Below are 18,584 nucleotides of genomic sequence, written 5' to 3' on the forward strand. Positions count from 1 at the left end.
AATTAAAACTGGAATTTGCTAAAGCTGGATATGGCATAATGTCAGCTACATCTTAGTAGTGTTAAGTTTAATTACTAAGAGGACAAGGGCAATTTAAGTTACAATTAAGAGACTCTGGGTAATTGTGGGACATTACTTGTATCGCACTGTCCCCAGATATATTACTTGTTAATTGGTCCCCTCTGTTTGTCTACCCAGGATGAGAAGTCTGGAAAAGCTATACACTGGTGGGGATTGAGGTTAGGAGTGTGATAAAACCTCACACTCTAGCTGTTTATATTTGATATAATTCTCACATGTGAACCTCTAAAGCAACTAACCACTTTAATGATGTGTGTGGTGGGCAGTTCAACTTTTTTTTTGAATGCTGGGTAATTTGGGACTGGTGTGAGACACCTACTGTAATAGTTTGTGTTAACTCTTAACAGAGCACTGGTGTTGTATTTTGAATAACCTGTTACATGAGGTTTGGTGTGTTTTGGTTTGGTGTGTTATAAATGACGGATATTGTCAGAGAAGGTAAGCACGACAAAAATACAGGATAAACTTGATATGTTTTTTTTTTTATGCACACTGAATTGCTGTTGTCTTAATTGGTGATTTTTAGTCTGAGCTCTACATCTCAATGATTTTTATGTTGTGAGAACAGTGGATGAGCAGATCTCAATTAATACTAACAGTTCATAGCTTCTCCCTTAAAGGGTTAGTTCATCGAAAAATCATAATTATGTTATTAATACCTCACCCTCATGTTGTTCCAAACCCGTGAGACCTCTTTGTTTAAGATATTTTAGATTTAGTCCGAGAGCTCTCAGTCCCTCCATTGAAACTGTGTGTATGGTATACTGTCCATGTCCAGAAAGGTAAGAAAAACATCATCAAAGTAGTCCATGTGACATCAGAGGGTCAGTTAGAATATTTTGAAGCATGGACTGACTAAATCTAAAATATCTTAAACTGTATTCCAAAGATAAACGGAGGTCGGAACGACATGAGGGTGATACAATTATGATTTTTCAATGAACTAACCCTTTAATACTTTATAACATTTCATGTTATTTCACACTTTTAATTGCACTGTCTGCATAATATCTTGTGGCACACCACTAATATATATGGTTCAAAACAATATAAATCATTGTGAACTAGATCTGTTCTAATTGAGCCATTTTGGTCATTTCCACAGGTGAGAATGGATGGCCCACCAGCACAGCCTGCTAGAGCCTCTTACCCTCTACAACTTCCCCAATTGCCCCAATCTCTCCAATCTCGTAGCAGCTTCAGTGGTGTGTCCCCAGTGTCCCCCTCCTCGCCCCCATCTCCACCACCACCTCCCCCTCTCCCCAACCCCACGCACCACTCCACCCCAGTTATGTTCACTAAATACAGCACCCTCGCTAGGTTGCAAAACATCTCCCAGGCTCCAAATCATTACAAGCAGACCCCCTTATTGGCAGCACAGCAGCAACCTATGTCCCCAACACCGCCCCCACAGTGTCTCAAACCTGTAATGGATAATATGGCAGATACTGCCAGCAGTCCTCCACCGCCCCCACCACCTCCTCCTCCAGAGATGCCACTGCCAGGGTCAGCCATGGCTGTGTTGAAGCATGCCCCCCTCAGCCCCCAATACGCTGCCCTCCCACCTCCAGAGGATGACCAGCTGCCACCCCCACCCCACCTACACAGCAATGGCTACTTGCCTCCACCACCACCCCCAGAACAGCTAAAATACCCACCTCCCCTCAGCACCAACGGGCTCCAGCAGTTCTTAGCTCAAAAGTTCCCTAATATGACTTATGACTTCTCACCTGCCCAACAAGATGAAGAGCCTCCGCCACCTCCTCCAGTGTGTTTCTCTCCAACCCCTCAGCAGTCAGGTCCACCTGCCCCACCTAAAACATTCACTGGTGGCTTTCCTCCCCAAACAGCTCCGAAACCCGCCCACGGCATTTCCCCCATTTCCCCTATGTCAACTTCTTTGTCTCCAACCCCTTCGGCCACCATGAAGAAACAGCAAAGCCTCTCCAGTGGTCACAGCCCCAATCAACCTCCACCTACCCTTCCCAAGCAATATAGCCTTTCTTCCAAAGCTGCATCTGTATCTGCCCCCATCTCTCCCACCCAGTCGCTTGTAAAGCAGATTGTAAACCAGTTCCCTGACGCCCCTGATGGATCTAAAGGTCCAATATCTCCTCCTGTGGTAAAATCCAAACCGAAATGGCAGCCTGGAGGGCAGGCTCAACCACTATCTCCTGAATTTCCTCCACCCCCACCAGAAAGTACCCTTGAATTCCCTCCACCTCCTGCTCCAAGTCCCCCTCCTGCCCCACAGCCTTCTGGCAAGATGGGATCACCAATGAAGAAGTCCCCATCAACGTCATCAAACTCTTCTACTGGTTCAGCAGGGAAGAAGCCTCCTCCAACCCCACAGCGCAACTCCAGCATGAAGTCCACCTCTTCCGTTGAGTACCAGGAGTCCAAGAAAGTGGAGGATTTGGTTAGCATGTTTGCCCAACCCAGTCCAGCCCCACCCAGCTCCTTCTCAACTCCATCCTCTACAACAGGATCACCTTCCAAGGACTCTTACACAGGTCCCCGTGCACCACTAAAACCGGGCAAGATCAATTTAGCTAATCTGCCTCTGGCTCTCCAGGGGAAGCCAGGTCAGTATCAGCAATCCAGCTCAGACTTCCCCTCTCCTCCTTCCGAATGTGACTTTCCTCCTCCGCCGCCGGACTCAGAACTCCTGCCTCCTCCACCTCTCCCCTCAGAACTGCACACCGGGGCTCCCAGAGTGGCCGTGGTGAACCCTCAACCCCAACACTCCTCCATCTCCACATCCTCACGGAAGCAAAGCTCCTTGAAGAAAATGCCCCATCCGACTATGCACCGCCGCAGCAGTGGCCCACCCGAGCCACTTGCCCTTTCTCCAGCTCCTCAACAGATGCCTCTGTCCTCTTTTAACTCTCAGATACCACCAACTTCCCCCAAGGCCAGTCTGTCAGTCCAACCCAACTTCTTGGAAGACCTCAACAGAACTCTCAAAAGGAAGTCCATGACTCGACATGGCTCCCTCTCGTCCTCGAGAATCTCGGCCAAGCTGGAGCCAGTAACCACCATGGACGATATGGCCCTTCCGCCCCCTCCTCCAGAGCTGCTGGGCCAGCAAAAAAAGGGCGGATACATGAGCGCCAACATCTCAGGCTATGCAACATTACGGCGGGGTCCTCCGCCGGCTCCACCCAAACGGGACCAAAACACTAAACTGACAAGCGAGTGGTAGTTGGGACATATACTGAGCACGGATATGCCACTCTCCTTTTCCACTCTGTTTATTTTCAACAGCTGAAACATCTGCATTAAAATACTACTCATTTTAACCCCAGATTATAACCACAATATGAAAAAGCCAAACCATCTATACATAAGGTTCTCTGCGTATTTGTGCCGCTTTGCTATTAAGTGTAGCATATATACAAAAAAAAAAAAAAATGGAGAAAAAAAAGAGGCGTTGTTATTATAGGTACTGCATGGACACTGCTGTGAGGAAAGTGGATAATGTATGATAAAATATATATGTGGAACAGTGGGGTGGGACGGAACTTGTACTTTTTATATGAAATTATTTAATACCTGAAATATATTCTTATTTTAAAGTTTAGTTTTGAAACCCTTGACTTTAAACGTTAAACGTGAATAGAAAATCAGGGTTGTTGAACTGATGCTTGTGTGTGTGCGTGCGCGCATTTCGTCTGAGTGATTTGGTTGATCCACTCTCAGAAAAACAGCGAGGGCGCCCTTGCTTGTCGTTAGATGTGCAAATCCCAATGAAGGGATAGCACTTGTGTAGCATACATTCTAAATGAAGTATTCTACCAAACTTTCTACATTTAATTTAAAAGGTTTAGAAACTTCCACTTAAAATATCAAGAAAGAAAAAAACAACTACCATTGTTATTGATAAATCTGTTATGTTGTGTCGCTGTGGACCCTTACTTTTCATGAAGATGTCCAAATGTTAGACAAAGATGAAAATGAGCCTGTTGCTACTTGAGTACTGCTCGGCGTGTGGCTGGCCTGTGAATGGGGTGTGATGTCTGTTTATGTTGGTTACATTGCTATCTATCTGTACATACAGCTGCAGTTCCTGACTTTATCAATGTGCGTTAGCTCTGCATGGGTCAAACACACACTAGGAAGTAATGTCGTTCTCCTTATTTTGACCTCTGTCTATACATAGTGCTGTATTAAAGTGTGTCACATATCTGGAACATTTTTTTCTCATGTCACGGCAATGCCACAATGTACTGACGTTAATCCAGCATGCATGCTTCCATAGTATGGTTGCCTAAGATTGAGCACTTTGTACGGTTTTAAGACCATAGCCACAAAATAAAAGGTGTCATGTCAAGTTTACTTGACTTACAATGCAAAAAATTCACTGTGTGCCTACTATCATTGTCATCCCTCTAACAAACTCGAATGCGTAGGTTGAGAAAACATGTACCTGTTGGTTTTGCATCTCCAAAAGACTTTCAGTTTTGAAAGGCTGAGTAATGAAATGTAGGAACAGATAGTTCTCTTTACAGGGAGGAGGACAGAGCTAATGCTGCTTCTTAAAGTCAGGAACCTTTAGTTAAATAAATGGGGACGTAAATGTCTGTTACATTTAAACTGAACAATATAAATATGTAAATCACACAGAATGTTGTCCACGTTCTTATTTTGATGGTTCATTATCATCATACAATTAAACGCTGCTTATGCTGAATCCTCTGATTTGCAATGAATAACAATGTTAGTCCATTATGGACAATACACTCTACATAACATGGATAATGTTTAAAAAATCTACAAATATAGTTAGATACAAATATGTGCTGCACATGTTTATATGTCTGATTAAACTATGATGGAACTGTACAAGAATGTGCCTTGGGTTGAATGTTGCTCAAGCGATTAAATCTATACCGCAGCAATTAACTACACACACTATTCTAATCATTTCATACACACTGCTTGTTTTTTTTTACCACATACGGAGATAATTATTTGATTATTTTCTTGGTTGAAAATGTATCTTTTTAAAGCAAAACAATTTTATGTAAAGTTACTGTTTTAATTGAAACATCACTTGGAGGTCTGTCTGTCTGTTTTAATCAGACTTTATTAAATCAGTAGTAATCTGGAAGAGTTAAACTCTCCTTGACACAGAATGACTCCTGAAGACAGAGCTCAGAGGAAGCCATACTCTCCGCTGAATAATGACCTCTTCACTGCTGGACTCTGAGCTGGAGCCAAAAGCAGCTGTATCAGCCAGACAACTGATGCCCAGAGGAGCTGCAGAAATGCTGCCAACACGCACAAGACTGGAGCACAATTTCTTTGACTTGAGAAAGAGAAGAAACGGTGAGAAATAGCTTAGTTTGATGTTGGTATGTGTGACCCACAACAATCAGAAGGGAGACAGTAAAAACATTAAATCTCCACTTACCACAAGCTGGCCCTGTTTGAAATGGCAACTGCTCCAGAATGGTCTCCTAGTATTTTTCAGACAGACCGTCTCCTTTATTCCGAAATCAAGCAGGATATCATATGTATTATCACGTCCCCGTGTGATCTTCAATGACAAAGATCAAACGAGTCTGTCATTTAATCTGTATTAAAATTCTATACTTTCAAAATAGTATTAATGTTTAAAAAACGAGAAACCATCACAGAACTTGTAATGGATTCACTGGTTATATAATGGGAACTGTGCCTGTTGGTCTTGACTGGGAATTTGCGCACCTTCTATTGGTGGCCTGTTAAAACCCCTAAATCTTAAAGAAATGTGTCCCAAAACACACTTCATGAAACCATTTTGTAGTGAATTTCTTTTTTCTTTTTTTTTAAGGTTTCTATTGTTTTTTTCAGCAGGGAGGTCAACTTCCTTGATTTCTGAGTTTATTTAGGCTATTTAGTCATAGCTGAATTTAGGAAATGCATGACAAGCAAAATAAAAAAACTAATTGAAATTGTTTGTCAGAAGTTTATGACTGTAGGCTAACCTTAAATGAACCTAAATTTATGGTGCTTTTACTTTGAATTTTGACAGACGTCAAGAATGCTGTTTAATAACTTAACTTTTGTGTTTAATAAAAACAGCATATGGATTTAAAGTAATAATAATTGTGAATTATTATTATTATTTTTTAGCGAGGGTTAAGTGTAACCCAGTTCCTGGTTGACTTGAGTTCATACAGCCACTAGAGGAAGCTAGTGCACTCTGAGAAACTGCTCGACTTCTGCTGGGAGTATTCATGAGGCTGCTAGTATTTGTTGTTGGCAGATCAAATCGAAATCTTCCCCTTTATCTTCTTCTTAAAAAAAAAGCACATATTATTACCTGTCGGACCACACTGCTTGTTGGCTTGTGCAGGTTGAAATTGCTGGACTGCCTGTTGACTTCATCGACAGAAACCTTCAGTGCCAGGTTAGCCAGATGACTGAAGTCATATCCAAGCTGCCCTGTTTAATTAGAGTTAAATGACAACACTATCATAACTTGAATAAAGTATCAGACAGCTGTTAATGTTACTCTAATATTCAGATGTTTGAGGTGGATTATATTTCTTTAAGTCCCTTGCACTTACCTGCTGAAAAAAAACAACTAAAAAACCCAAGTTGGTTGTTCTTAGCTGGAAGTAGCTGGTTTTAGCTGGTCTCCCTACTTCTCTAAGACCAGTCTAGATGATGATAGCGTTTTATTTTTATTTTAATTTTCAGCAGGCATTTATTTTATATTTATTTGAGAATTTTTTTTCCAGAAAACCCAGTATTATTGTGAAATATTATTCTTGTATATACTGACTTTTTTGTATTTTAAAATACTTTATACTTTATACTTTAATTTGTCATTTGTTCTTGTGATGGCGAAACAATTTTCAGCAGACATTACCCCATTCTTCATTGTCACTTGATCCTTCAGAAATGATACATGCTAAACTGCTGCTTAAAAACATTTCGTATTATCAGTAGTGCGGAAAACAGTTGAGATGCTTAATATTTTCCTGGAAACTATAGCCTAATGTTTCCATGAAACTTTGTAATAATGTTGTTTTCCAAAATGTTTGGATGAATAGAAAGTTCAAAAGAATATAATTTATTTAAAGCAATATTAGTCTAAATATCCCCAAATATTTTCTAAAATTTTTTGTAAATGCATTTACTGTCACTTTTGAACAATTGAATGTGTCCTTGAAGAATAAAGAGATTAATTAAATTTTTTACTTAAAATTAAAAGAGAAAGACAAAAAGAACAAGAGCTGTCACTGGAACAGTAACTTCTCATGTAAGAGCCAACACTTCATGTATTAATATGTAGGCCTAATTCTAATGTACTAATATGCATCTTTTAGGGGTAAAAAAGAAAAAAGAAACGAGTACCACTGACACAGACAACTTTTGTACCTCTTTTCTGAATGGTGAAAGGTGTACATCACACACATTAAAATATTTATACATGATATTTTCAGGACATGCCGTAAAGATGTTAACCACTATACGATTGTTGATGACTTGAAACAAGTGTTACTAAAGAAATGAAGTCATTATTATGTCCATATAATATTTACAGATTAAATTATTTAGATTAAATCATGAATGTTTTCTTACCTGAGACACAGCAGCACTGAAAGAAGAACAGCAGAATGTAGGCTGGTGTCATCTTTTTTCCTTATTTCTTTTGTAACTCACTTTTGCTGTTCTCACTATGTGAATGTATTTGTCTCCACTGCAGTGCTAAGGAAACAATTTTCCAGCGATGCAATGTTTCAAGCCCTGCCTTGGCTTTGACCACAAAGTAAATGCTTTGCAGTTTTAATTGAGCTTTCATAAAAGACCTGAAGACATTGTGGTTTAGAGTCTGAAAATGCTGGATGATTTCACAATGGCTGCATACATGTGGCTCTTGAAATGTCAACAGGGCTTGTGATAAAAAAAAAAAAAAAAGTACATTCAAAGAAATGTTTGATTGTGTCATGTATTTCCATCACACTTTGTCCTGAATTTGTACATGCTTAACCTTCATCGGTAGTAAATTGATAATATATCTAATTCAGAGATATATGACGTGTTTGAGCAACAAGTCTTGAGAATAAGTCTTACCAGAGGTGGATGGACTGCCGTTGTGTGGATTATTGTGAAATTTTTTTTATTTTTATTTTTTTTTTTCTCAAATCAACTCCCATTCTGACGGCACTGCAGATGATTCAATGGTGAGCAAGTGATTTAATGCCACTTCTCTATTCTGATGAAGAAAATAAACTAATTTTCTTTTTGGGTTAATTATTTCATAAAGCATTTAAAATTTATCATTTAAAAAAGAAGAAAATGGTAACGAAAACACGAAAAGGTAACAAAACAATTTTGGCTAACAGATTTCATTAATTGTATGAAATTATAGAAAACATGGCAGCCTGCCACAACCTGTTATTTGTGATCAATCCTTTTGTCCTGTAAACTTAAACTTAACTCCAGTCTTTCATGGATATGATCTACAGGTGCTGGTCATATAATTAGAATATCATCAAAAAGTTGATTTCACTAATTAAATTCAAAATGTGAAACTTGTATATTATATGCATTCATTACACACAGACTGATATATTTCAAATGTTTATTTCTTTTAATTTTGATGTTTATAACTGACAACTAAGGAAAACCCCAAATTCAGTATCTCAGAAAATTTGAATATTGTGAAAAGGTTCAATATTGAAGACACCTGGTGCCACACTCTACTTAGCTAATGAACTCAAAACACCTGCAAAGGCCTTTAAATGGTCTCTCAGTCTAGTTCTGTAGGCTACACAATCATGGGGAAGACTGCTGACATGAGCATTGACACCTTGCACAAGGAGGGCAAGACACAAAAGGTCATTGCAAAAGAGGCTGGCTGTTCAAAGAGCTCTGTGTCCAAGCACATTAATAGAGAGGCGAAGGGAAGGAAAAGATATGGTAGAAAAAAAAAAGTTTACAAGCAGTAGGGATAACCGCACCCTGGAGAGGATTGTGAAACAAAACCCATTCAAAAATGTGGGGGAGGTTCACAAAAAGTGGACTGCAGCTGGAGTCAGTGCTTCAAGAACCACTACGCATAGACGTATGCAAGACATGGGTTTCAGCTGTCGCATTCCTTGTGTCAAGCCACTCTTGAACAACAGACAGCGTCAGAAGCATCTCGCCTGGGCTAAAGACAAAAAGGACTGGACTGCTGCTGAGTGGTCCAAAGTTATGTTCTCTGATGAAAGTAAATTTTGCATTTCCTTTGGAAATCAGGGTCCCAGAGTCTGGAGGAAGAGAGGAGAGGCACACACTCCAAGTTGCTTGAAGTCCAGTGTAAAGTTTCCACAGTCAGTAATGGTTTGCGATGCCATGTCATCTGCTGGTGTTGGTCCACTGTGTTTTCTGAGGTCAACGCAGCCGTATACCAGGAAGTTTTATAGCATTTCATGCTTCCTGCTGCTGACCAACTTTATGGAGATGCAGATTTCATTTTCCAACAGGACTTGGCACCTGCACACTGTGCCAAAGCTACCAGTACCTGGTTTAAGGACCATGGTATCCCTGTTCTTAATTGGCCAGCAAACTCGCATGACCTTAACCCCATAGAAAATCTATGGGCTATTGTGAAGAGGAAGAGGCGATATGCCAGACCCAAGAATGCAGAAAAGCTGAAGGCCACTATCAGAGCAACCTGGGCTCTCATAACACCTGAGCAGTGCCACAGACTGATCGACTCCATGCCACGCCGCATTGGTGCAGTAATTCAGGCAAAAGGAGCCCCAACTAAGTATTGAGTGCTGCACATGCTCATACTTTTCATTTATATTTTTCAGTTGGCCAAGATTTCAAAAAATCTGTATTGGTCATGTTATATTCAAGTTTTCTGAGATACTGAATTTGGGATTTTCCTTAGTTGTCAGTTATAATCAAAATTAAAAGAAATAAACATTTGAAATACATCAGTCTGTGTTTGAATTAAAATATACAAGTTTCACTTTTTGAATGGAATTAGTGAAATATATCAACTTTTTGATGATATTCTAATTATATGACTAGCACCTATATATAACGACAGGAAACCGGAATGAAAAATATTCTGCCGACTTCTAACAGAGAACTGCTCACTTAATATCATGTTTCACACCATATTTTACAGAGCTGAGGTTTGATTTTCACACTTCAACACAAAACATTCACTTCCTCTTGGTTGCAATTTTTGCTATGTGGATACTGCAGCTCTATTTATTAGGCTACTTATAAATAAAATCACACTATGTAAAGATATAAAAATGTTGAGAATCTCATAGCTTCATCAAAGCAGAATAAGTGCTCTTCTTCTCGTTCTCCGCAGCTAACAGTCTGTGGGTGTCTGAGTGTGCAAACCTCCAGCAATCTTACGTACGTCTCAAGCCATCTGGACCCCTGATTGCTGCCAAGTTACGTAATTCTGAAAAAGAACATGGGCGTGTATTACAAAAAGAGCTCTGCACTATAACAACACCATCTGAGGTGAAGACATTTCACTATAAACTCAACACAACCAAAACAGCAAGTCGTTGATTTTTTTTTTTTACCATAAATGCTCAAAGGTGAAACATTTCTGTTAAGAAATCTCTGAGTCACATGGAAAGTTCCTTTAACGAAAAAAAAAAGGCGGTTCACATTTAATGTTAGAGAATTTGCACATTCATTTCATCAACTCACACATGGAAATCCTGATGTCCATACTTTTATTCAGTTATATACACACATACATATATTTGCACATAAGAATATAGACTTGATGGGTTTAATTGCTTACAAAAAATTACTCTTCAATAAAATATCTGTCAACACTGGCGTTTAGAGTGATGAGCTTTCAGACAGGTAAATTATGCCTCTATACATCACATTTTGCCAGGTATTGCTGGGTAGAGAGATACGCTCACCTGGCTCTACCCTGCTTTAAACAACTCCATCTGTTCTTTACATAAGATTCCAATTAAAGTTCACTATGGAGATGCTTGCTTATTTTAGGACCTGCAAAATGGAAAACTCTTTTAGTAGCTGGAGAAAAAGAGATAAGTGATTGTCAAATAGTAGCTTATACACATTTCAATAATACTACAAAATGGCACAATATATTTAGCATAAACACAAAGAGCACCCAAATTAATACTGTAATATTTGGACTGACTGTCCATGTGACATGAATGTCTTAAACTGGGTATATGAAGTCATCAAGAACAAACGTGTAGAACGAATTGAATATACTTTTTCCCTATGTCAGGTACTAACATGAATGAATAGACAAACTATATTAATGTGTAAACCTCTCAAAATATCCCACAACCAGAAGGATGTTTCATGCAGGTATAATTGCAGTTTTAGTTGATGAAATATTTCAAAACAGCTGTAGAAAATTTTGAGAAGATTGGAAATCACTAGTTTAACATTTCCAGATTTTTCAGGTTTTCCATGATTGTGGGAACACTATAAAATGTGAAAGGAAAAAAAAAGAAAAGAAAAATTAAAATGTCAATATGTTTATTTTCATTAAGCATGCAGTCTATGAATCACTACATACACTTATCGAATATTAACCAAATGTTTAGCATCATGACACAATATTTAAATGTAGAACAAACAAACAAAAAAAGCAAAACAGTTTTGAGTACATGAGGTTATTGGATATGTCTAGTACTGCATGTGTGTTGGGGCTGACCGATTCTCATGAGGGAATAAAAGTGAATAAACTTATTAAATATATTTAATGATCAAGTTAAAAAGTAAAACCAAGGTGAGACCTTTGTGCAAATATTTCCTATATCATCTATCTGGCTCAAACTAATTTTAATTAGTTAAGTTTAACAATTACTAAAAACACTTTACAGAGACAAATTAAAAAACCTTTAGCTGTCACAACATGTAATAAATAGAAAGCTACTTCTCTATATTCACTCTTTCTGTTCAGTTCCACAATTTCCTTGTACCTTAAAACACAACATGAATGTAATGACCTCCGTTTTTGAGCGTGACCTCACTGAAAAGCATACCCTGAACCCACCTCAGGCCGTTCAAAAAACAAATCCATTTCAGAGACATCAGTCAGCCCCCGTGCTGCCTTCCAAAACACTGCAATGCTGTGGAATGAGCAAAGGTCATGAAAAATGGAAAAATAAAAACAATGAACCCACACTAAATCTAGCTTATGCATATCATGAACTTCAAACTCTGTATCCTTCATTCAACAGTAAACATATTATTGGCTTTTATTAAATACAATGTTATTTCTCTAATAGTGTTTCCTCAGTCCTTGGTGCAAAAGTCTGGTCTGCAACATCTGGATGTTCAGTTTCACATCGCTTCGTCTTTTCAGTTGCACCTCTCATCTCAGAAGTCTCTCTGTTATTAGCATGGTTTGTATGCACACATGCACTCTTCTGCAGTGTAAGGTTAGCACTGGTGGGCCTCAAGGGTTGGGGGAGAGACTGAGGACACTCTCACTCCGTGTAGTGCATGATGGACTCCACGTAGTTTCCAGGGAAGAGTCCTGTAGTGCCGCTCATCACACCTTCAAACCAGCCATCATCATTCTTTTTAATGACATAGATGATGGCCCCCTCCTGGAAAGACAATTCATCTTCCTTGTCCTGCATGTAGTCATAGATCGCCACCACTGAAAGCAGGAACAACAAAGAGACAGTCAAGTTACAAGGTAAGTTTCAAAGGATGAGGCCCATGTAGATTTATTTTTGTATTTATTATGATATGACAGATCAGAACTGACAGGAAGTGAAGTGGGAGAGAGATAAGGAGCAGGATCAGGAAAGGTCCTCGAGTCAGGATTCAAACCCGGGACAGCTGTAGCGCAACAGCACTGTATTTCGACACACTGCCCACAGGACTATTGGTGCCAAACCATGTGGAAATTTGAGTGCCAATCAAATTTGATGATTCTTTCAGTAATCCCGCTTTCAGAAGTCCTATTTGGAGAGTAATTGTGCAAATACACAAATTTGCATTGTACCTCAGTGATACATTTTGTGCATTTGGAGTGTGATTTCTTCATGGTGGAGGATTGAGTACTGTGATTCTACTAACCCAGGAACACATGGTCAGTTTCATGATTGTCAGATGTAAACAGCTGTCTATTATTTCTTAATAATACTAAATAAACATGAATGCTTGTTTATCTACAATTTATCATAACAACCATAGAGCAAACGTAAAATTCTCTTAAAAAGGAGAGCTTAATTTTGATACCTTTAAATACATCAAAACATAATTTTTGATTAGTAATATGCATTGCTAAGATCTTCATTTGGATAAAAAAAAAACTTTGATACCATAGTAATAGCCTATTTTAAATGATCACTATTATTTTCCTTCTTAAAAGCTCCCAATCACTGCAGTGGAGCGATGATTAAAGGTGCAGTAGGAGATTTTGGAAAATGCTAACTTCAGCCTGATATCAATGAAAGTGTATGTCCCACCCTCCCTGCAAATCACTGTTCAAAGCCACGCCCCCTGAACACTCGAACGCAAACAGAGAAAACATTACTACAATACATCATATATCATTCACCGGTGTTTGTCTACCATTCTCACTCTGTCTGCCCACAACACAAATGATGCATCCTATCTGCCTGAACCAGGTGCGCAGAGGTATATGCAAATGCATATGTTGACAGGCAGGTAGGAAAGTCAATTAAAATGCTCAGAACTAGCGTTTTGATTGGACGAACAGTTCTTTAGCCCACAGAATATATAAATGTATATGAATACATTTAAACCACTTAATGATTGCTATAAAGATGTGAAGAGACGCAATAAGCATAAGAAAAAAAAACTGAAGTTAATCACCTATTGCACCTTTAACAATATTCTTGAAAACTGTTTCCTGAAATGTATTATAAACATTTTCTTTTTGTTACATGTGTGCACAGTAGTGATATGCGGGTCTGTTATTTTTCCAACCCGCGGGTTCCGCACAGAAAATCACTGCACACGTGCACCGTACCGAAAGGCCTGCACCGAAACGGTCCGGTACGAATACACATACCGTTACGCCCCTAATAGGTACTGTGCACATACGCTTGTTTTCATATTTAGAATACAGAACACAACTCCACATTTAATCCCCGATTTATTAATGTGAATATATTATATATGAATTGTCTGACCAAACAATTAAAATGTTAATTATGCAAGAAAACCTTGTGCTTTGTTCATCTGAACATATTATTTAGACTATTTATTTAATGCGATTATGCACACATTTTAATAAAGCCAAATGAGTTATTATCACAAATGAATATGTTCATCGACTTAAGACAAATAACACATTAGACACACTTTTTTTGGCACCTGCTGTGGCATATTTGTGTAATATTAAGAAATGGGTCAGTGAACAAATCATTTTGGTGAACGAACTGAAAATGAGTGAATCTCTTGAATTAATCTAAATTTCCAGCACTAAACTGCACGCAACATAAATGGATTTTTTACATTTTCTTTTTAGTGACCCGCCCTGCAAATAAAGAGCCAATTTCTTTACCCGCCCCAACCCGTGGGTTATGAGACGACCCGCACATCACTAGTGCACAGTACTGTGAAGTGTAGTAGTTGTTCTACAGTACTTGCTAGTGGTCAAATAGGATTTACAAAACAACATTTCATCAAAATATTTTCAGTGTACCTTTCTCCAAGTACGTTTGTGGAGCCCAGGGTGGGTCTTCTTCAGCGTAAGGGTCACTGTATTCCACCACAGAAGACTCTTCCTCAAAGCCTTCTGGAGGTGGAACTGGGTTTTGTGTCTCCTCAAACACCGGCTCTTCTGAAGGGGGAGGTGGGGGAGACGCATCTGAAACTGAGAAATGAGAAATGAACAGGACACTCACGGACCAGGACTCATTTAGACGAGAAGGCCTTGCAAGCTCATGAATCCATGCAGAAAGAACAAGAGGTGAATTAGGATATGGATGTTTAACTGTGAAAGAAACAGTGATGCAAGTTTGACGACTAATATTCTCAGAGCGCATACACGCACAAATGCACCTGTGTAAAGAAAAAAATAAAAAATAAAGAATGCAATCAGCCTGTCTTTAATAAATCATACAAAGGACTGTTTTGTATTACCTATGAAAATAATACAGTATGTAATGCTTGGGTGTTAACACTATATTAAAACTACTGACTTTTAAAACTGCTAAATTACGTTTGACACATTAATTTGCACTGATTACATACATTTAAAAAGTTTTAAATAGATAATTTTATTTTATTGGTTTAATTTCTTAATACTAAATAAACATGAATACTCATATATCTACAATATATTGTTACACCCATAGGGCATATGTAACATTCTCTTTAAAAGGAGGGCTGCCTAAGACATTCTTAATTTTGATCACTTTATCAAAACTTAATTTGTGATTGGTAATATGGATTGTTAAAGACGACTTTTGGAAAACTTTAAATGTGATTCTCAATATATAGATTTCTCGCACCCTCAGGTTTCAGATTTTCAAATAGTTGTATCTCAGCCAAATACTGTCCTATCATAAACCATACGTCCATTGAAAACGTATTTATTGAGTTTTCAGATGATGTATAAATCTTGCTTTCAAAAAATGTCTCTTATAATTGATGTTGCTGTCCAGGGTCACATTTAACATTAATATAATTAATAATAAAGACTTTTTAATGTATAAAAACAAGTAGATTTTAAATAAATTGACAGCCCTGAAACAAGGATATATTTCCATGCTTTCAACAGCATGTCTTGCGATGAGAAGCCACATTGAGCTGAATGTGTGTAAGAGTGTCTCTGAACGCAGAAGGGTCTCATCAGAGAAGTTCAAAGCCACTTACTGGTTTCCTGTACGCGAGCCACAAAACCCGTCAGTGGAAGCTGGGGTGTGATCTGCAGTACGGAGGGTGGAGGGGGGGCCACTGAGGCTAGTCCACAAGACCACAAAAAGCACAGAGAAACAGAGGAAGGGGGGAGTGTGTGAACATGATAAAGAAAGTGAAGGTGAAAGGGAAAACCAGAAGACAGTCAGCAGTTAGTTTAGTGTGCAAACACTGTCTGACAAACAGGAAGTGGTCACGTTGGAGCAGAAAGAATAAAGGGTGAATCTACACCAGCTAGAGAACATTATACATCAAAGCACCAATCTATGTTAACTGCACATTATCATTAAGAACCTGGTGAGAGAGATGTTACTAGAGAACAAAGATATGATGGTGTGTCAAATACAAATGTTAAAAGAAAGTAGACTGCAGGTAGGGGGGTCCATGATGTCCTCCGTCTCAGAGAACAACTGAAACTGCCTTTGACGAATCACCAGAACAAATGTTTTGAAAGATGTCAGGTCTGAATAGTGAGAGCAGTACCTTGGTTCTGATTGTAATAGGGCCCTCCGTTCGGCTGGTTGGGGGGCATGGAAGTCTGACCCGAGATCGAAGGTGGCCGGCGATACGGCAGCGAACCTCCCACTGTGGGCACGATCTGTTTGGGGACGGGCCTGTTCATGCTGTAGAACTGAGGACCACCTGCATGAACAATACAGTCATGAGATGGAGAAAACACTGACTGCAGACGGAACACAAACATAACACCTATATTCCCCATTAACAGTAAAAAATAAAAAAAAATAAAAAAAATAAAAATAGGTCTACAGTCAGACAATTCAAAAACACGCATTTTGACAATGACCGTGATTGTCCTGAAAATGACCGACATATCAAACAACAAATCATAGTTCCTTTCATTCAGCGTCATATTTCAAGGCGTGGAAATGCCGCCACAATAACAGTGGTGTGAAAAACTCTCGGATGCATTTTAAAGATTCTATGGCGCAAACTTTAAATATTTCACATACTTTTGAAACTCCAGTGTTTAGTTGATGCTGATAAGTGCTCATTGTCACAGTTGTAAACACTCCCGCTTCTTTCTTTCGTGAGGGGGTTTGATGCCACAGCATTTTTGTTTCTAGGCGGATCGTTAAAGAACGCGTCGCACACGTCTCCCGGAAATTCTGTAGAATTCAACCAATCCGATGACGACTTCCACACTCCTGAAGTGTTTCCACTTTTGTGTCCCTTATGCATCAGACATTTAGCCAACAGTCCGTGGGCATGACGTCTGAGGCTGAGACTCTCTGGATTGTAGTGTGACGGCGCTGTAGGCCTTCATTTTAATATGCAACATGCAATTTTTTTATGCTTTTACATGCTCTCGCAAATGGTTCTAACTCAATTTTTTAAGATAAGCATAATGGTAATGGCGTTGAAGTCATGTGATCATGGTGTACTTTATTTAATTTATACTCTACATTTAGCTTTTTAATTTTTGGCAATTGAATTAGGGCTTCATTAATTGAAGCAAAAAAAAAAAAAGTGTTTACTCGTGAAGAATATCATGATGAATAATTAAATAATACATGTCTGCTGGCCAGAGTTTGTTTTCTGCAATAATCCAAACATCAATGGAAAAATCTTACTGGGTTTAGATCAGGGAAACCAGGTTGATGCTAAACCTACAAAATTAAGTAATCACTGCAGGATTCTAGAGAAATATAAAAAGCGATTAATCAGCTTGTATTTAAGTAACATGACACTCAAAATAATGCAGCACATAATCTTGTTTAAAAAAACGTCTGTATTCAAGCAAATAAATTGCATCTTTTTTTTTTTTTACGACAATGTGAGTTGGAACAAACAATGAAACAATAGTAAAACCAGCCTGAGAGACTCATGAGGAAGCAAAATGAGTAGGACACAAAGACCAAAAATTCACCACAGAATTACGTGATGCATCAGCAGGTGGGTAATGAAACAAGAGCAGAAGATGTGACTGATGGGCTGGAAATGGGCCGGACAGAGGCAGACTCACCTGTCCCAGGGTTGGTGCTGGATGCAGCACTAGCTTCAGATGAAGCGAGGAGTGGTTGAGAGGGAGGAGAGCCATTATCTGGAGTCAGAGAGCTCTCAGTGGAGTCGGGTTGAGTGGGGAGAGATTCAGGGATTGAGGTGGGGTTGGCTGAGGGTTGTGTGGGGGTTAAATTAGAGGACGTAACAAAAGACTGAGTGGAGTTAGTTGTAGCTGAGGGTGTGCTGGCACCAGCAGCTTGAGGGTAAAAATAAAAAAAGGAGAGAGGGAGGGAGGAAACCAAATGAGAAATGCTTTTGCATTTCACTTAAAGGGAACTAATGTCGGGGGCATGCCAGAAAGTAACTTGCTTTAAGCACAAACTATACTTTGTACACGTACTATAGCATTTGCATGGTTATAAAAACTACTATTCTGGAGACAAAACTTTTGTCACGTGCACTGTATGTATACCCTCACATATGCATAAAAACTGAAGCATACTTTGGCCTCAAGTATCAGAGATCATGAAGGAAAAAAGACTGGGCTTAAAATCTGGTCACAATTCAGCTTTTGTGAAGACCAAGTATATCAGTGGCTGCTAATCTTGCTCCTGTATGGCAAGTTTTCAGCATTTTAGATCAACCCTAATTTAACACACCTGAACTAGTTAATAAAG

General features: G+C 39.0%; 3 protein-coding genes across 15 annotated transcripts in view; 1 reads left to right on the forward strand and 2 right to left on the reverse strand.

Moving 5' to 3' along the window:
* The window catches only part of raph1a (Ras association (RalGDS/AF-6) and pleckstrin homology domains 1a), a 62,824-nt gene extending 58,050 nt beyond the window's left edge, over positions 1–4,774 (forward strand). For all 3 annotated transcript variants that reach the window (XM_052566139.1, XM_052566141.1, XM_052566140.1), the window contains one exon: positions 1,187–4,774. In XM_052566139.1, coding sequence (XP_052422099.1) covers positions 1,187–3,286 — 2,100 coding nt within the window. In that variant the 3' untranslated portion in view covers positions 3,287–4,774. The remainder of the gene's footprint in view (positions 1–1,186) is intronic.
* A 282-nt stretch (positions 4,775–5,056) lies between these two features.
* Positions 5,057–7,982, reverse strand: LOC127965360 (secreted phosphoprotein 24). The gene is made up of 4 exons (XM_052566142.1): positions 7,660–7,982; positions 6,392–6,513; positions 5,498–5,623; positions 5,057–5,392 (listed from the first exon to the last, which is right to left on the reverse strand). Exons 1-4 carry the CDS (start codon positions 7,709–7,711, stop codon positions 5,198–5,200), a joined length of 495 nt encoding a protein of 164 aa, XP_052422102.1. The 5' UTR covers positions 7,712–7,982; the 3' UTR covers positions 5,057–5,197.
* A 2,779-nt stretch (positions 7,983–10,761) lies between these two features.
* abi2a (abl-interactor 2a) overlaps positions 10,762–18,584 on the reverse strand; it is a 39,865-nt gene continuing 32,042 nt past the window's right edge. For 4 of the 11 annotated variants that reach the window (XM_052566148.1, XM_052566147.1, XM_052566150.1 and 1 more), the window contains 4 exons: positions 16,429–16,587; positions 15,904–15,990; positions 14,729–14,899; positions 10,762–12,706 (listed from right to left, as the gene is read on the reverse strand). In XM_052566148.1, coding sequence (XP_052422108.1) covers positions 12,531–12,706; positions 14,729–14,899; positions 15,904–15,990; positions 16,429–16,587 — 593 coding nt within the window. In that variant the 3' untranslated portion in view covers positions 10,762–12,530. Of the gene's footprint in view, positions 12,707–14,728; positions 14,900–15,903; positions 15,991–16,428; positions 16,588–17,929; positions 18,164–18,584 lie in introns of all 11 variants that reach the window. The other 7 variants (XM_052566145.1, XM_052566144.1, XM_052566143.1 and 4 more) reach the window with 3 other exon arrangements.

This window comes from Carassius gibelio, chromosome B9 (genome assembly GCF_023724105.1).
Source record: "Carassius gibelio isolate Cgi1373 ecotype wild population from Czech Republic chromosome B9, carGib1.2-hapl.c, whole genome shotgun sequence".
NCBI lineage: Eukaryota > Metazoa > Chordata > Actinopteri > Cypriniformes > Cyprinidae > Carassius > Carassius gibelio.

What these genes read in the sequence shown, in the direction of transcription:
- LOC127965360 (XM_052566142.1), bottom strand. Translation starts at nt 7,711, where the DNA reads ATGACACCAGCCTACATTCTGCTGTTCTTCTTTCAGTGCTGCTGTGTC. An exon ending in CAAGCAGTGTGGTCCGACAG is followed by an intron (nt 5,624 to 6,391) that starts GTAATAATATGT and finishes TTGTCATTGAAG; the next exon opens with ATCACACGGGGACGTGATAA. An exon ending in TCAAACAGGGCCAGCTTGTG is followed by an intron (nt 5,393 to 5,497) that starts GTAAGTGGAGAT and finishes CTCTTTCTCAAG; the next exon opens with TCAAAGAAATTGTGCTCCAG.